The sequence below is a fragment of the Hibiscus syriacus genome, unplaced genomic scaffold, assembly GCF_006381635.1.
Source record: "Hibiscus syriacus cultivar Baekdansim isolate YM2019G1 unplaced genomic scaffold, ASM638163v2 tig00020682_pilon, whole genome shotgun sequence".
NCBI classification, from domain to species: Eukaryota; Viridiplantae; Streptophyta; class Magnoliopsida; order Malvales; family Malvaceae; genus Hibiscus; species Hibiscus syriacus.
This window is the reverse complement of record NW_024062499.1, coordinates 591,095-608,449: the sequence shown is the minus strand read 5'-3', so window position 1 is coordinate 608,449 and position 17,355 is coordinate 591,095. Positions and strand designations below refer to the sequence as shown.

At 37.2% G+C, this 17,355-nt stretch overlaps 1 protein-coding gene and 1 long non-coding RNA gene across 2 annotated transcripts; one reads left to right on the top strand and one right to left on the bottom strand.

Annotated features, from left to right (window-relative positions):
• Positions 1 to 3,689: 3,689 nt before the first annotated feature.
• Positions 3,690 to 4,748, top strand: LOC120209898 (B3 domain-containing protein Os07g0563300-like). The gene is made up of 3 exons (XM_039208785.1): positions 3,690 to 3,935; positions 4,129 to 4,468; positions 4,677 to 4,748. Exons 1-3 carry the CDS (start codon positions 3,881 to 3,883, stop codon positions 4,723 to 4,725), a joined length of 444 nt encoding a protein of 147 aa, XP_039064716.1. The 5' UTR covers positions 3,690 to 3,880; the 3' UTR covers positions 4,726 to 4,748.
• On the bottom strand, positions 3,905 to 13,594 carry LOC120209900. The gene is made up of 3 exons (XR_005524451.1): positions 13,582 to 13,594; positions 13,023 to 13,026; positions 3,905 to 4,039 (listed from the first exon to the last, which is right to left on the bottom strand). It is a non-coding gene; the product is annotated as an uncharacterized LOC120209900 (long non-coding RNA).
• Between the last annotated feature and the right edge of the window lie 3,761 nt (positions 13,595 to 17,355).

The following is a 17,355-nucleotide window of genomic DNA, read 5'->3' as shown; positions in this document are numbered from 1 at the left end:
AACGGACGTGACATTTCGGTTACACGAAACAATTCACGGGTATGAGAAAAATTTGTAACCAACATCCCATTTGATGCAGGCATTTTTTTCTGTAAATCAGCTACTAGTCTTGGGTGGTAAATATGGTCGTTTTGTATCCAAGTAAGAGCTTGTCCACCGAGCTTTGCAAAGAGTTGACCCAAACGAAAATAAGTCGTTTTGACCAACGCCGTGACTGGTAAATGACACGCCCCCTTTAAGGTTGAATTTATTGCTTCAGCCAAGTTGGTTGTCATATGACCATAGCGATACTCCCCGTTATACGCATTTGTCCACATTTCTTTGCTGCTGTCCATAATGTACTCGCACCCCTTCTTATTTTTTTCAAACATCTCTTGTAGCATAGACTCAAACCTTTGAGGTAAGAGTTCGTAACCTAAGCCATTAGGAATATGTAATAGTTAATATGAATTATAAATAAGTAATACGAAAATGATAGAAAAATTGGGAAAAAGTAACATACCCATCCGCACGACTAACTGACGTTCATCGTTCTTATTGTATTTTCCGTAATAGTTTGCAGCAATATGACGGACACAATAACGATGTTGAACATGTGGAGGTCTATACATTGTACCCAAAGACTCCATTGCTTCTTTTATCCAGACTCCTCGGTCTAAAATAATGCATACTCGTTCCCTGGTGACACCATGTAAACGTAAAATTTTAAGGAATAAAGCCCAGGACTCAGTGTCTTCTCCTTGAACGAGGGCAAACGTAATAGGAAGAATATTTCGGTTTCCATCTTGGACCACAGCCAATAATAAAACTTGCTTGTATTTCCCATACAATAAAGTACCATCAATTTGGACAATTGGTTTACAGTACTTGACTGCATTAATACATTGAGGTGTCTGTGGAGAAGGACCACCAGCTAAATATGATGCATATGAACCATATGTTGGATCATTAAACATAATCGTATATGCACCTCCATATGGTGTCATAAAACCCTGCAGGCTAGGCATGTAACATGGCGGGCTAGGAATGTAACCCTGAGGGCTAGGAATGTAACCCTGCGGAGATGGCATATACACTGGTGGGCTTGGCATATACCCCTGAGGAGATGGCATCTGAACTGGAGGACTGGGCATCATCATCGGTGGATAGGGATGTTGTGGTGGGACTGATGCAGAACCGGTAGCGCCTTCTCTCCGTCCACGAGTCGGGGGACGATGATATTGAGACGGTGGACGTCTCTCTAGGGGCCTAGAAATGTTAACCCCTCGTGTTTCCGCCAAAAGTATAAATGACTTTCCATTTTCATTAAACTAGTCCATATAGTTATCCGTAACCATATGACCAGTTTCAGCGTAATATTGTCGAGGGGCCAATTGTGCATACCGGTTCTCCCAAAGCGCAATCCAATCTCTGTGTGTCTCACCACCCAGTTAACATCTTTCTTGCCTCGTCTATCTATGTTATGCATGTCGTCTAAATTCCTAGGTGCTCCAGGAATATATTGCGTACAATCAAACTGACGGAGCACGCGATCAACTGGATGCCACTCAATAATAGCATAACATATAAGAGGTACAATTGACATCCATACCTCTAATGACCCACTCAGGTGGGGTGGGATGCAAGCCTTTACTTCATCGCTCACATAAGATATCCACTGAGACTGAAATATAAATATACAATTCAAATAAATATAATATTCTAATTATATCTAACATTTTAAATTAAAATATTCATATTTAAACAGATTTCAAAACATACCTCAGACCCAGCTTTTGTATCAATAAGTAAACGGATTTCCTTTAGTCCAGTAGGTATATCTCTATGGTTCTTTCTTTTCATCGACCACCTATGAAATATAATATAAACTAAATATCACTCTATTTAATTAAAAATATTTAAATCAAAATTTAGTTCGAAGATTACCTCAATAATAAAGGGAATATGTATGGTTCATTGACGATCGGGCATAAGAAAGGCATGCAGAACCACACCCATGATTGCAGAAGCAAGAGACATCCACCGATAGCAGTTTTCTTATAATTTGTCGCATGACACATTTCTTTAAAGAGAAATGCCAAAACTGCAGCGCCCCAACTATATCTTCCAGCTTCATCAAAAATCAATCAGATGCCGCAACCATATACAATGCACCTGGTTGTGAGATTTGTCGGGCATCAATATTCCTCCAATGATTCGTAAAATATAAGCCTGAGCACATGCCTTTACTTCATCATATGAAGCATTTTCATTCAGAACTTCAAAATTAGCTTTCAACCATGATAAAGCTATTCTACCTCCATTAAACTCTAGCGGAGCAGCTCCAAGATACTCCATGCACATTGACTGCCAATCACCATCCGCCATACCACACATAATATTCCCATCGACGGGAAGCCCCAGATGCATAGAGACATCCTCCAATGTAATTGTAGCCTCTCCACATGGAATATGAAATGTGTGTGTCTCAGGCCTCCACCTCCCAATCAATGCAGAAATTAGAACAGGTTCGAGTTTGCAACCGCCAATAATTGTTGCAATATACCCGAACCCAGCAGAAGACAAATATGGCAAAATATGTTGCGGTGTCGGTATACGTGGGTTTTTAATAAAAGTCTCTAAAATACGATCATTTTCCAAAATAATATGCATTATAAAAATTTATGATTAATATAAATTCATTATAAATTTAAATTAAAAATAATAATAAATATTAACAATAATTATAAAAAATATATTATCATATCACTAAAATGTCTGGAGATATGGTTTGCATCCAATCGTAGCAGCATTTCACTTTCCATTATAACTGTAGACAAAAAAAAATAATTAGTAAAAAAAATAATTAATTAATTAATTTAAATAAATAATAATTATATAAATATTATTTTAATAAAAAATAATATTTATATAATTATATTACTATAAAATATAAAAACTATTTAAAAAATACTAACTTAAAAATAAATTTCTTACCACTAATAAGAAATTTAAAAGTCAAATAGTTGGAGAATTTGAGTTATATAAGAAAGGAGAAGATGATTTTGGTGTGAAGAATGAGAGGGGATTGAGGGGGTTTATATAGGGGAGGAAGAGGGGTAGTTGGGGGAAAGCGGATGGGTGCATTTATGGCATTTAATGGAAGGCGCGTCCCTGGGGATGCGCCTTCCCCACGTGGCGTCCGATCCAGCATAATCCCGTGAAAGTGCATCCCCGGGGATGCGCCTTTCACACGTGACATCCGACTCAGCATAAATTCAGGTAAAGCGCGTTCCTGGGGATGCGTCTTTGTGCCACCTCAGCCGAAAGTGTGTTATATCTGAAAATATTGGTCAACGGGTGTTAGAACGGGAGAATTTAAAAAAAACGAGTCAGTTAGATCAAATCGCCGCTATTTTGATGTGTCTCTTCCATAATCTCTTTTAAAACTTAATAATGGAGTTGATACTTTTTAAAATAGGGCCATAATCTATCATTCCTAGTTACTTTGTGATCATATATGAAAAAGACATTTTTTTCTAGCATTCCTTGGCTATGTAATATTCTGTAAACCTTGTTATTTGACATCCTATCTCAGGGATCAATTTCTTCCCGGTCTCAATCTTTGCTTTTCCATTCATCATTACTTTTCCATTCATCTATGCCTGAGAGATATAAAGAATATTCTGAAAAAGGTTGGACTGAGTTAGCTGGTTCAGGTCCTGCACCTTGGCGGTAAGAACCCAGTTTGCTCAGTTCTTCTGTTTCTCAGCCTGAGTTGCATTCTAGAGTGCCCTATGAAGTTGGTTTATCAACTGGCATTGACAGACTAAATGTCTGCGACAGGTCATCTACTCCTTCCCTGGAAAAGAAGAAAATTGAGGACTTCTCTGTAAGGTTAATGAATGGAAATCTAAAGCCTGGAAGGATGGATATACAGGAGAAGCGAAATGCAGGTTTAGAAAACTTTTCCTTGTACCGATCATTGTAGTCTTGGGAAACATATAATAAGAACATTAATTCTTGCATTACCTGTTTCATGTGAATGTCACCTCACATGCTAGGACATTCATTTTATTCTGCAAAAATTGTTTATAAAAACTTGTTGGAGGCTGATGAGCCTTGTGTGAACCGTTTTTTTTCTTCCAGGAATCAATTTTGAAGAGCAGCATAAGTCTTGTTTGACTAAATTTCAGCAGTCTTCTCTGAAGGAGGAGCCATGTAATCCATCATTTGGGTTAGTTGTACCTTATACATCTCCAGGTGAAGCAAACGGTCAAATCGGGATTTCTGACACTCATTTGCGACCAAGCCCTCAACCTTCACCTGCCAAGCAATTTGATAATGCTCTTCAAAGTTGGCTTGACTCATCCAGTGAAACTCAGATTCGAAATGGGAGGCCTCAAGCGGATGGCCGCGGAAAAAATAACTTATTTCCTCGTTATTGGCCTAAGTTTACTGACCAAGACCTGCAGCAAATAACTGGAGAGTATCCTTTGGTTCTATAAGGTATTCTTGATACTTTTTCTTTTTTGAGAGACATTTACAATTTTCATAAAAACCTCCACCAAAATCAATACTCTAAGTTGGATTATTGTCTAAAGTATTTGTTGCAGATGTAATGACTAATACCTATGTGCTAATCACATGCATTCTTTAATTGCGTTGTTCTTCAGTTAGACTTAACTATATTTAAGTTCAAATTCTATAATCACTCCTTTGTTTGAGAAAATTTGTAAGTGCTAGTGTTGCTGGGCGAATTGGCGTCTGCCAAAAATATGTGCGGAGGTGAGTGAGTCATTACGCTTAGTCTAACCTGCTTAAAAGTTTTTAATTTGATTTTACATTTGTTTTAATAGCTTCCTAATAAAAAGCTTGGCAGTAAACTTCTTTTTAACATCAATTATCTGGATTGCCATTGTGACGTAGCAGGTTTTGTCTTTTTGCATTTTTGCTCTCACTTACCGGAAACACTCATCTAGTTTTGTATTGTTATTATTTCTATGATTCTTTTGCTTGAGTTAAATATGAGCCTTTTGTTTGTGTAGTAAATCTTTGATTCTTATGAGTTTTTTTCCCAAGTATTGCGACATAATAAAATTTACTTATTATGAGGCAGGCCCATGTCCCCCCAAATATCTCAGCCAGAAGGTTTACCTCTTAAAGTCCAGGATTCTAAAGGAAAGGAATGGATATTTCAGTTTCGCTTCTGGCCCAACAATAATAGCAGAATGTATGTTTTAGAGGGGGATACTCCTTGCATACAGAACATGCAAGTGCAAGCGGGTGATGTAGGTAGGTAACAAATCGATATCACTGGAATACATTGATTTAGGGATTTCAATCTTTTATGCTCTGAGACCCAAAGTATGCTATGTTCAATTTATAGCCATGACTATACATTTCCTGTGTCATTTTTACTCTTTAGATCCTTTCTTGTGTCTTTTAGTTTTGGATTTACCAGTTAATATACATAATGACAAGGTTTAGCCTATTACTCTAGTGATTATAGTTATGTTTCACACTCTCGTGCATTTTGTCATAACCATTTTTTTCGTAAAACAATTAAATATTATTTTTTTAAAAATGATTATGACTTTTATTTTGGAAAATGGGTGATTTTGGATTCATTTAGATTTAATTGAAAACGGAGTCGCCATCGACCTTTGAGTTAGGTAAGTCGAATACCTAAGAACATGTTTTTAATTTAAAAAATAATTTTAAGGAAAATCATTTTTTATAAGAATACAAGTCTGCGTTATCAGAAGAAAATTTAGGGGTTCGGAAGTCGGTTACGTCTGTGGAAAAGATAAACATCCACAACGCCCAAAATCGGTACTTAGTCGCTTATATATCGTCATAAATGATAGAACTTAAAGTTTGAATCAGAAGTAAAAATATGATCTATTTATTGAATATTTGTTAAAATAATAGAAATACTTCACTTGGTAAGAAATCTCAAGATTTGCAATCCTCCAACGGGAAAGCTATCTCATCTATTTCTCATCTATAAAGTATATTCTATCTTTGAATTACCACCAAATAATATCGACATGAGTAGAAAATAAAATATGCTTAATTTATCTAAAACATGTATCGTTAATATTAACATAAAAACCATTAATACAATAAAAATTATAAACATAGAATAATAAATAAATTATGATCTATTTATTGAATATTAGTTAAAATAAAAAAAAAACCCTTTTCTCGACAAGAAATCCCGAGATTTGCAATCCTCCATCGGGAAAGCTACCTCGTCTATTTCTTACTTGTAAAGAATATTTTCTCTTTAAATTAAAAAAATAATATCGAAAATTGACATAAAATGCATCATTTTTTTTATTTTTCCAAAACATACATCACTCATATTAAGATTTAATGAAGAAATAATAATAAAGATTAAAATTTAAATATTAAACAATATGAACATCAAATAAAATAACAAAAAAAGAATAACAATAAAAATAATTTCTATAAGCTCGTAAAAGGAAGAATTTGCGTTTTTATTTTTATTTTTTTATTTATCATATTCTGTTTGAACGTCGTATAGGATTGCATCACTTCGACCAAGTGATACTTTCCACGTCCGTTCTACAAATTCACGTTCTTGAAAGTATTCGAATAAATGACATTAAACATATTAGTCATTAAACAAACCTTTGAGATTGTTCAAAATATCAGTTCTAAGTACATACATAAATATATGAAGATCAGAATATGTTAAATAAATATATACATAATCCTAAAAAAATTAAAATATATTATTATGCATATAACTATTCGATATGTAAAAAATCTAAATTTTTGGTAAGTATATATAATACACGCATGCATGCATGTAGTAAAATGTATAAAATACAACACTATATGCAGACTACATAACATTAATATATATATATACAAGTCATGGATATATTCAAATATATGTATATGTAAAAAAAAAACTAATATGAGAATATAGAATCTTTAAACGAGACCACAAATAAAGGTAATTACACATACATAGTAATTAAGAGGGCTAAAAGATATTAATAATAACTTGTAATTCTAAACTGCAAAATCAATAACAAACCGGGACAATAATCAAATATATCGAACAATAGATGACCAAAAATGAGAATAAACCACAAAACAATATTCAGGATTAGAATAAAATAAAATAAAATAACATGCCATCATCATAAACTTGACCAAAAGCAAAATAATGTAAAAAGAGTGATTGAAGTGCATTAATGAAAACATACACTACCTAGATATAAACAAATTAAAGTAGGATGGCTGAAATTCAAATATGAACATAAAAATACAAATGCAGATGAGGATGGAATTATAACATAAAACAAAATGGAAGCTCAAAATATAAGAAAGTAAAAGTTCATTGATGACTAAAATTAAAATGTTACAAGATGAGGACCCTTCTGACGCGATTAAACCATACACCCAACACATGGAACCCTAGCACCCAATACTGCGTCGTTCCATTAAGTTGCTATATACCACCTTAAAAAAATGGGAGTCCTATTTTCAATTCTTCCCCCCATTCGTTCTCTACTCTTCCTCTCTCATTTTGCCTCTGTTCTCCAACAAAACAAAAAGAATGGAACCCCAAAACCAAACCCCAACCAACACAAAACCCTTACCTTCAGAGATGAGAGGCTCTTGGTCCGGTGAAGCGATGACCAACACTCCTTTTTGGTAAGGATTTTTAGTTCTCTTTATTTTTTATCTTTTTTTTTCCAAACTCGAATGCCCTCTCTTTGTTGCATGTTGATTTTTAAATCCTTCCTTTTTGGGTGAGATGATGAGGTCTAGAAAAAATAGGGGATGAGTCTCAGATTTAGGAATGGGTTTCTGATTCAGTAGGTGAAATTTTGGGATTTAGGGTATGGGGTTTCTGATTTGGTTATTTTTGGGTACTGTAGATGATATTTGGGTTGACGTTCTACAGGTTTTTCACTGTAGATGATGATTGTGGCGTGGGAACGATGGCTGGATCGTCGGGAATGCACCGGAACAGTGGCATCGGCGTGGCATTTCATCTGCCGGGGTGGCTGCTGATGATTAGGGTAAACCCTAATCTATGTTTGGGTTGCTGAGCGGGCCTGGAATTAGGCCTGTAAAAAATATGTATATTGTAAATAATAATAATAATAATAATAATAATAATAATAATAATAAATAAATAAATAATAATAATAATAATAAAGACCCGGATAAAAACGGGTGTCAATAGCTGCCCCTCTTTGCACATTCTTGTGTTAACAAGAATAGGGCAAAGACAACAAGACATCACGTTTTTGTCTGGTTCTCTCCCTTTTATGCTTAGAATTTAGATCATGTTTGTTGGTGGGGACGAAACTGCTCATACGCAATGAAGAGGTCTGGTCGTCTAAGGGTGGATGACACGACTCATACGTGATGAAGAGTTTCTGGCCATCTTTTGGAAGGGTGATAACTCGGTTCCTACGTGATGAGGACGACTGGTTATCTATGGTTGACACGACTCCTACGTGATGAGGAGATTTGGTCGGGGATGACACGACTCATACGTGATGAAGAGTTCTTGGACATCTTTAGAAAAGGTGATAACTTGGTTCCTACGCGATGAGGACAGCTGGTTATCTAGGGGGTGACACGACTCCTACGTGATGAGGAGATCTGGTCCGCTGATGTTAACTGATTCATTGCTTTGCTAATGAAATAGATCTTGAAAACCCTGTTAAAAAAATGGTCATATGACATGATTTCATGTTGTCAATATGCTCTAAGAATGATCTAAATGCATGTTTAAAGGGTTATGCTCAGTTCGATCCTGGCATTGGGAATCTCTCATGCTCTTTGATCGGAATATGCGATATTTATGCGTTTATCCATGCCTAGTTACTCTCTTGACCTCTCATTAAATATTCTTTGACTTGGTCCCTCCGGTCTACCCCGAGAGAGTTTATCTTGCCTCTTTGATTCTTTGGTCATTGATTGATTTTTCAGAAAAAATTCATTCAGAATGGCCTCTCATTGTTGCATGCCTTTAAATTGGGACTTCTTTGCTTGGGAAGAGTATGATTATGTTGAAACTGATTTCTTTGATTTAAACCCTTTTTTTTAATGATTTGTTTAATGATTGATGGGAGCGTGTCTTTGTATGTGCTCTCTGGTGAACACCTGTTTCAAAATCCCCATACTCTAACACTTTTCAGAGTAAGGCATAATAATCAATAATTTGGTGAATATATACAATGACAATGAATCAAATTTGACAAGTTTCATGGAAAAGAGGCAATGAGAAATTATAATCTTTTGGGGACAAGAAACAAGTAAGTACAAAGGAAGATCAAAGGACAAATATAGTGAATATCAAATGCTGAATCCTTTTACTTCTTCACCCCAAATCTTCCTTGAAAGTTGACATGTGTTTCGAAGATTCAGATCGTACAAAAGATGTGTGAGCATGAGAGTCTTTCCCTGAACTGTCAGGCTTTCGAGGGAATCCGCCATTTCAACTTCTGGCTATTCGAGCCGTCCATTACGGATTTTCAACTCGAATCCTCCTTTGGTTTCAAGACGCCCATTTTGGGTTTTCATCTTGAACCCTCCTTTATTTAATTTTTTCTTTTTTTCATTTTCTTTTTCTTCTTTTTTCATTTTTCATTTTTCCATCATATTTTCATTTTTTTCCCTTTTTTTTTAAGTGTAATATCGTTTGACCGAATCGGAATTCACGGGATTAGGCAAATCTTCTCCATCCATTTCTGTTAACACCAAAGCTCATCCTGAGAATGCCTTTTTTACAACATAGGGACCTTCCCAGTTCGGCATCCACTTCCCTCGAAAGTCTTTTTGCATAGGTAGGATCTTTTTTAGCACCATATCGCCTTCACGAAATTCTCGAGGTCTGACTTTCTTGTCATATGCTCGTATCATCCTTTTCTGGTACATTTGGCCATGGCAGATAGCTCTCAGCCTTTTCTCCTCAATCAAATTTAATTGATCAAACCTACTTTGTACCCAATCAGCCTCGTCAAGTTTCAACTCCATCAATACTCTCAAAGAAGGTATTTCCACCTCAACCGGTAAAACTGCTTCCATCCCATATACCAAAGAGAATGGTGTTGCCCCAGTAGATGTACGAACGGACGTGCGATAAGCAAGCAACGCAAAAGGTAATTTCTCATGCCAGTCTCTATATGTTTCAGTTACTTTTGTGATGATATTCTTGATGTTTTTATTCGCTGCCTCTACTGCCCCATTCATTTTTGGGCGATAAGGAGCCGAATTGTGATGTTTGATCTTTAACTTTGTGCAAACTTCCTTCATTAAATCGTTGTTCAAATTCAATGCATTATCTGTGATGATTCTTTCAGGTGTTCCATATCTACAAATGATTTCTCTTTTTAGAAATCTGCACACTGCTCCTTTTGTGACATTAGCATAAGAGGCAGCTTCAACCCATTTGGTGAAGTAGTCTATAGCCACTAAGATAAAACGATGTCCATTTGAGGCCTTCGGTGAAATTGCCCCAATGACATCGATGCCCCACATTGAAAATGGCCAAGGTGCGTTCATTACATGGAGTGGTGAAGGAGGAACATGTATTTGGTTATCATGAATCTGGCATTTATTACATCTTCGAGCAAATCTGATACAATCTCCTTCCATAGTGGACCAATAGTACCCAAACCTCATGATTTTTCTAACCATTGTGAATCCATTAGCATGTGTTCCATAAACTCCTTCATGGACTTCCTCAAGTATTTTATTGGCCTCAATTCTATCCACACATATCAAAAGCACCTAATCCTTGCCTTTTTTATACAATATATCTCCATCAAGGATATACCCCATTGCTAATCTTCTTAAGGTCCGTTTATCATTCTCAGTTGCCTCCGCTGGGTAAGCTCGATACTTCACATACTGGAGAATATCATAATACCATGGGAGACTATCATCCTCTTCTTCCTCTATGTTGCAACAATGAGCTGGCATTTCTCTTATACTCATCTGAATAGGAATCATTCGAGATTGATCATCGGCCTTAAACATAGCTGCCAACGTAGCCAAGGCATCTGCCATTTGATTTTCTTCATGAGGAAGATAAGTAAAAGAAATTTCTTCAAACTCTTTGATCAACTCCATCACCAAGTTCTTGTATTCTATCAACTTGGAGTCTCGAGTCATCCATTCCCCACGAAGCTGATAAATAACCAGAGCAGAATCGCCGAATACTTCCAGGCTTTTAACTTTGCGCTCAATTGCAGCTTGAATACCCAAGATACATGCTTCATATTCTACCATATTGTTAGTGCATTCAAAGACGAGCCTACTAGTAAAAGGATAATGATCTCCCTCAAGTGAAACTAGTATTGCCCCAATTCCATGTCCCACAGCATTAGAAGCGCCATCGAAGTTCATTTTCCATGCTTCATTTTTCGGAGTATCTTCTTCAGTAACAAATATACTCATCAAGTCCTCATTCGGAAAATCAAATTTTACTGGCTCATAGTCTTCTAATGCTCTGCTTGCCAGGAAATCTGCAATAGCACTTCCTTTAACTGATTTCTGGTTCATGTAGACTATATCAAATTCGGACAACAACATTTGCCATCTCGCCATCCTTCCAGTTAGAGCCGTTGATTCCATCAAGTACTTTAACGGATCCAGTCTTGATATCAACCAGGTAGTATGATACAACAAATACTGTCTCAGCCTCTTAGTAGTCCATACTAAAGCACAACACAGCTTTTCGATAGAGGAGTATCGAGTCTCACAGTCAATGAATTTCTTACTGAGATAGTAAATAGCTCGTTCTCTTCTTCCAGTTTCGTCATGTTGGGCCAACACACATCCCATTGACTTCTCAAAGACAGTCAAATATAAAATCAATGGTTTGTTTGGGATTGGTGGCATCAAGACAGGAGCATTAATTAAGTAACCCTTAATTCTATCGAAGCATTCTTGGCAACTATCATCCCATTCTCCTGGGTTTCGCTTTCTCAGTAATCAGAATATTGGATCACATTTCTCGGTCAACTGAGAGATGAATCTGGCAATATAATTTAACCTCCCCAGAAAACCTCGTACTTCTTTTTGCGTTCTAGGGGGAGGTAATTCCAAAATTGCTTTGACTTTATCAGGATCTATTTCTATCCCATTCTTACTGACTACAAATCCCAATAACTTCCCTGAAGTAGCTCCAAATGTGCACTTGGTTGGGTTAAGCTTGAGCTGGTATTTTCTTAATCTTAAAAACAGCTTCCTTAAGACTTTTACATGTTCTTCTTCGGTTTGTGATTTAGCAATCATATCATCCACGTACACTTCTATCTCCTTGTGCATCATATCGTGGAACAACGTAACCATTGCTCTTTGATATGTTGCCCCGGCGTTCTTAAGTCCGAAGGGCATCACCTTATAACAAAATGTACCCCACATTGTCATAAAAGTTGTCTTTTCCATGTCTTCTGGGCCCATCTTAATTTGATTGTAACCTGAGAAACCATCCATGAAAGAGAAAAGAGCATGACCAGCCGTATTGTCAACCAAAGTATCGATGTGTGGGAGTGGAAAATTATCTTTGGGGCTCGCTCGATTGATATCCCGATAGTCAACACACATCCGAATTTTGCCATCTTTCTTTGGAACCGGCACTATGTTTGCTACCCATTCAGGGTATTTGACTACTTGTAAAAATCCAGCATCGAATTGTTTCTTCACTTCTTCCTTGATTTTTAATAGCATATTCGGTCTCATCCTTCGAAGTTTTTGCTGAACAGGCTTGCAATCTGGCTTTATTGGTAGCTTGTGCATCACAATGTCAGTCTCCAACCCCGGCATATCTTGATAAGACCAAGCAAACACATCTCTATATTCCCGAAGAAGGCTTATAAGACCATCTCTTATTTTTGGTGAGAGTGAAGTGCCAATTTTAACCTCCTTTATATCCTCTTCTGTTCCCAAATTTATTGTTTCAGTTGTCTCTTTGTGGGGTAATATTTGTCTATCTTCTTGCTCCATCATTCTAACAAGCTCAGAGTTTAACTCACATTCCTCTTCATCTTTATAACCCTCAGATTCTTCGAGACACATGTCATTTGCAAAATCAATTTGTGGTTCAAAAGTATCATTACTCGAACAGTTGATATCTGAAGACCTGCGAATCAAAAAGGAGTATATTTGGTTGGGGACAAAAATTTTATCTAATATTTATCAAGAGAATAATTATCAATAAAGAATAAAGAATATTCAAGAAATGAATAAAATACTTGCTAAGATTAGAATGAAAAGAGAACACCGTTTCATTAAAGCAAAGACAAATAACAATTTGTCTTTTACAAAAGCCCTATTATATTTGGGTCAAAAGGAGACAGATTTGTTATTATGCATTACTTTGAAGAGTGCTTATAGAACACAAGGAGTTCTTCAACAGTGTAATTGTTCAAAACATAGCCAGGAGGACACGGACGGATTGATGCCAATGAGCATTCTCCAGTAGAATCATCTGTGATAGCGTTGATGCTCAGGCTTCCCAATAAATCTTCAACAAATTTTATATCTTCACTATCCCATGACTGTTTCAGCGTGTCAATCACAAATCCTCCAGACACAAAAGATTTGGAGAGAGGCGGAATGACCATGGGCCCCCAAACAAGGTCTTCTCCCTTTACTCTTGCCTTCCTCCTTTCCTTAAGCTTTTGTGCATCTTTGACTTTATCATGGTACGTTGGTTTGTATCCGAGACCAAAATAATTTCTTTTAGGAACTGGAGCCGGCCCTTCAGTGATGCCTTGCAGTTTCTTTCCCAAGCCTTTCCCTACCTTTGCTCCTCTAGCTAATGTCTCCTTTAATTGCATCTTTGTATTTTTTGAAAGATGAGGAATGGGAATTCTTTTGCCTTCAGAGATAAAAGTAGCATTAACAAATTCCAAGGACTGGAAAGAGGACTCTAGTGCATTTTCATCTACCCCTACATATGGTGCATCTGTAGTGATAGAGGCAATGATGTCTTCTTCCGCTTTGATGGTCACCAGAGTCCCATCAACAATGAATCGGAGCTTTTGGTGAAGGGAGGAAGGAACTGCCCCAGCCATGTGAATCCAGGGTCTCCCTAGCAAGCAACTATAGCTCGGATGAATATCCATGACAACAAAATCTACTTCAAATGTTGTAGGGCCAATTCTGAGAGGGATAATCATCTTCCCCATTATCTTGCGTTCTGTCCCATCAAATGCCCTTACAGCATTGCCACAAACCCTCATTTGTGATACATCCACAGGAAGTCTATTTAGAGTGGCAAATGGCATAACATTCAAGGTCGATCCATTGTCAATTAACACCCCTGAGACGATGACTCCTTTGCAATGAGTCGTAATGTGTAAAGCCTTGCCCATGCCTTTTCCTTCTTCAGGTATTTCATCATCATAAAAATAAATGAAATTATCTGCATTAATATGGTTTACCATCATGTCCACACGTTCCACTGGTATATCCTTCCCTACAAAAGTTTCATTCAGCACTTTGATCAGAGTATTTCGATGTACTTCCGAATGCAACAGTAGAGATAACATTGAAATCCGTGCTGGGTCTTATGAAGCTATTCCACAATGTTATACTCGCTGTGTTTTAGAAACTTTAAAAATTCCTGAGCCTCCTCAATCTTAACAGGCTCATTCAATTTATCATCAGGATCTTTAATAACCACATCTCTTGCTTTATCAGCCTTTCCAGGAGCATAGCATCTTCCACTCCTGGTGAAAAATCCAACTTCAGCAACCTCTTCCTCCTTACTCTCAGGAGTATTAATTTGGCATGTATAGTCCCAGGGAACACTATTGTTACTCTTGTAGGCAAAAGGCGCAGGGGTTTTGATCACCACCCTAGATGTTATACTTCCACTGCTGGCCTCGTAATTTGGTTTCGATATGACCAGGACATGCTTTTTTAAATTCTTTTCAGCTTCCCTTGAATTTTCCTCAGAAGCGCAGATATATCTTTCATTATCACTCATTATTTCTTCATAGAACTGCAACTCCTGCTTGTTCATTAATTCTTGGACTATTTGCCTGAATTCTTGACAGTCCTGAATTTGATGACCATTTTCACCATGGTATTCACAAAAGTTCTTTGTCTTTTCCGTTGAGCATTCATTTCTAGGGATCAACAACCCTCTCTCCTTTATTTGAGCATATACCCACTTCAGTGGTGTTCTTACTTCTTCAATTCTCCTTTTAATTCTCTGATTTTTCTCAATAGCGTTCACTCACTGATTCTGATGATTTGGAAGCGGGTTTGCAGCAACACAGGGTGCTTCAGAATCATTAAAGGACACCACCTTTCTCTTGATCAGATCTTCAACCACTCTTTTGAAAGCGAGACACTTTTCAATGTTATGTCCTCTGATATTTGCATGATATTCGCATGTCTCATTTTCGTTGAACCATTTTGGATAAGGTGGTTTAATTGGATCAATAAATTTTGGTGACACTACGTGAGCTTGGACTAATCCATGGAAGAGCTCACTGTAAGTCATTGGTATGGGAGTGAACGTCATCCTTTCATTGTTATGCTCGCGCTTAGTCTCTCCTTGGGATGAAGAAGAATTTCCCATCTTCGGCTTACTCAAAGAGAAATTTACATTATTGACCTCTCCTTCTTTCCTTTTCACATAGGGTTTCTTTGCAGGAGTTTGGCTACCGACAATCTGCCCCTTCTTTAATGCTCTCTCGATCATCTCTCCGCACATCACGATATCAGAGAAGCTCTTAGTTGCCACTCCTAACATATGATCAATATAAGGAGATTTTAACGTATCTATAAACATGGTTATAAACTCCCTCTCAATAAGTGGTGGGTGCACTTGAGCATCAATATCCCTCCAGCGCTGAGCGTATTGTCGGAAGGTCTCATTATGCTTCATCTCCATATTTTGGAGAGTAACACGATCAGGCATCATGTCGGTAACGTGTTGATATTGTTCTTTAAACGCATTGGCCAAATCCTTCCAAGACCCTATTTTAGCTCGGGTTAATTGGTTATACCATCTGACAGCTGACCCCGTTAAGCTGGCCTGGAAACAGTGAATTAATAGCCCATCATCCTTCACAAATCCTGTCATTCTTCGACAAAACATGGTCAAGTGAGCAACAGGACAAGTTTTTCCATCATACTTTTCAAATTCCGGCATTTTGAACTTTGGTGGTAATACTAGGTCTGGCACAAGACTCAATTCCTCTGCATTCATTCCGTCTTGAGAACCCTGCTTTCTCATTTCTTTAAAAAACCCTTTGCACCAGTCCTTTAAATGCTCTGGTACTTTCGTTTTAGGTTTCTCCATTTCCTCAGGATCTACATCAATATACTCATAAGGACTGTTTTGAGGGTTAGTCATGGCCATTTGAACCTTTACCGCTGAAGACCCTGTAGGATGCTCAACTAGCTTTTCAGGTGAGATAACTAGTCTCGGGGTAGACTCCTGCCTAGAAACTTCAACAGGGGCAGTGCTTGGTTCTTTAACTGTTTCAGTATGTAACCCAGACATCTTGGTCATCATCTCCTTCATCATATTAGCTTGGCTTTGCAGGATTTGATCTATAATTGACTTTTGTGACTAATCCATCTTTGCCTGCCATTCTTGTTGTATTCTTAGTAAATATTCTTGCATTTGTTTCTTTAATTGATCAAGCTTGGCATCCATGGCTCTACTTCGCGTGTGATAAGGATTGGAGTTTTTACTTGCCAGAATCGTCTGTCACATAACCCTTCAGAAATTAATTTTATTGTTCTTTTAAATTCGAATGCATATTATTGGTAATGTGCTATAAATGATACATTTTATTGGTGATGCATTATAAATGATGAATTTACTTATGCATTATGAATGATGCAAGTGTGAAATGCAAATAAAAGGCGTTGACCCAAGCAGTAACCATTCGGAAATACTTTCATTGGATAAAAAGTTTCACTCATTACAAAGGAGTTCTATTACATATAAGGCCTAGCCCTCAGACTCAGCTCTACAATTTCATTCATAATGGCGATGATCTCCCTTGTATATTCAGAAACCGGATTTGTGCGCAGTTGGATGATCTCCACTCTATTGGCCAGTCCATTCATATACCGAGCCACTTCACCCATTTGAGCAATACCTTCCCCCATCATGCGCTCGCGTTCTTCTACCAAGGATCGATAATGCTCATATGTATTTTTCCATCCTTTATTGATGCGCTTGATTTCTTTTTCTAAACTGGTAATATGAATTCGACATTTCTAGAGTTCACCTTCCAATTCTCTGATTTCCTTCTGGAAGGATTTGTTTTCTTCGAGAGCAACTCTTAGGTCCACTGAAGCGGGAGGAACTTGCACTTGCAGAAGGGATTGCTC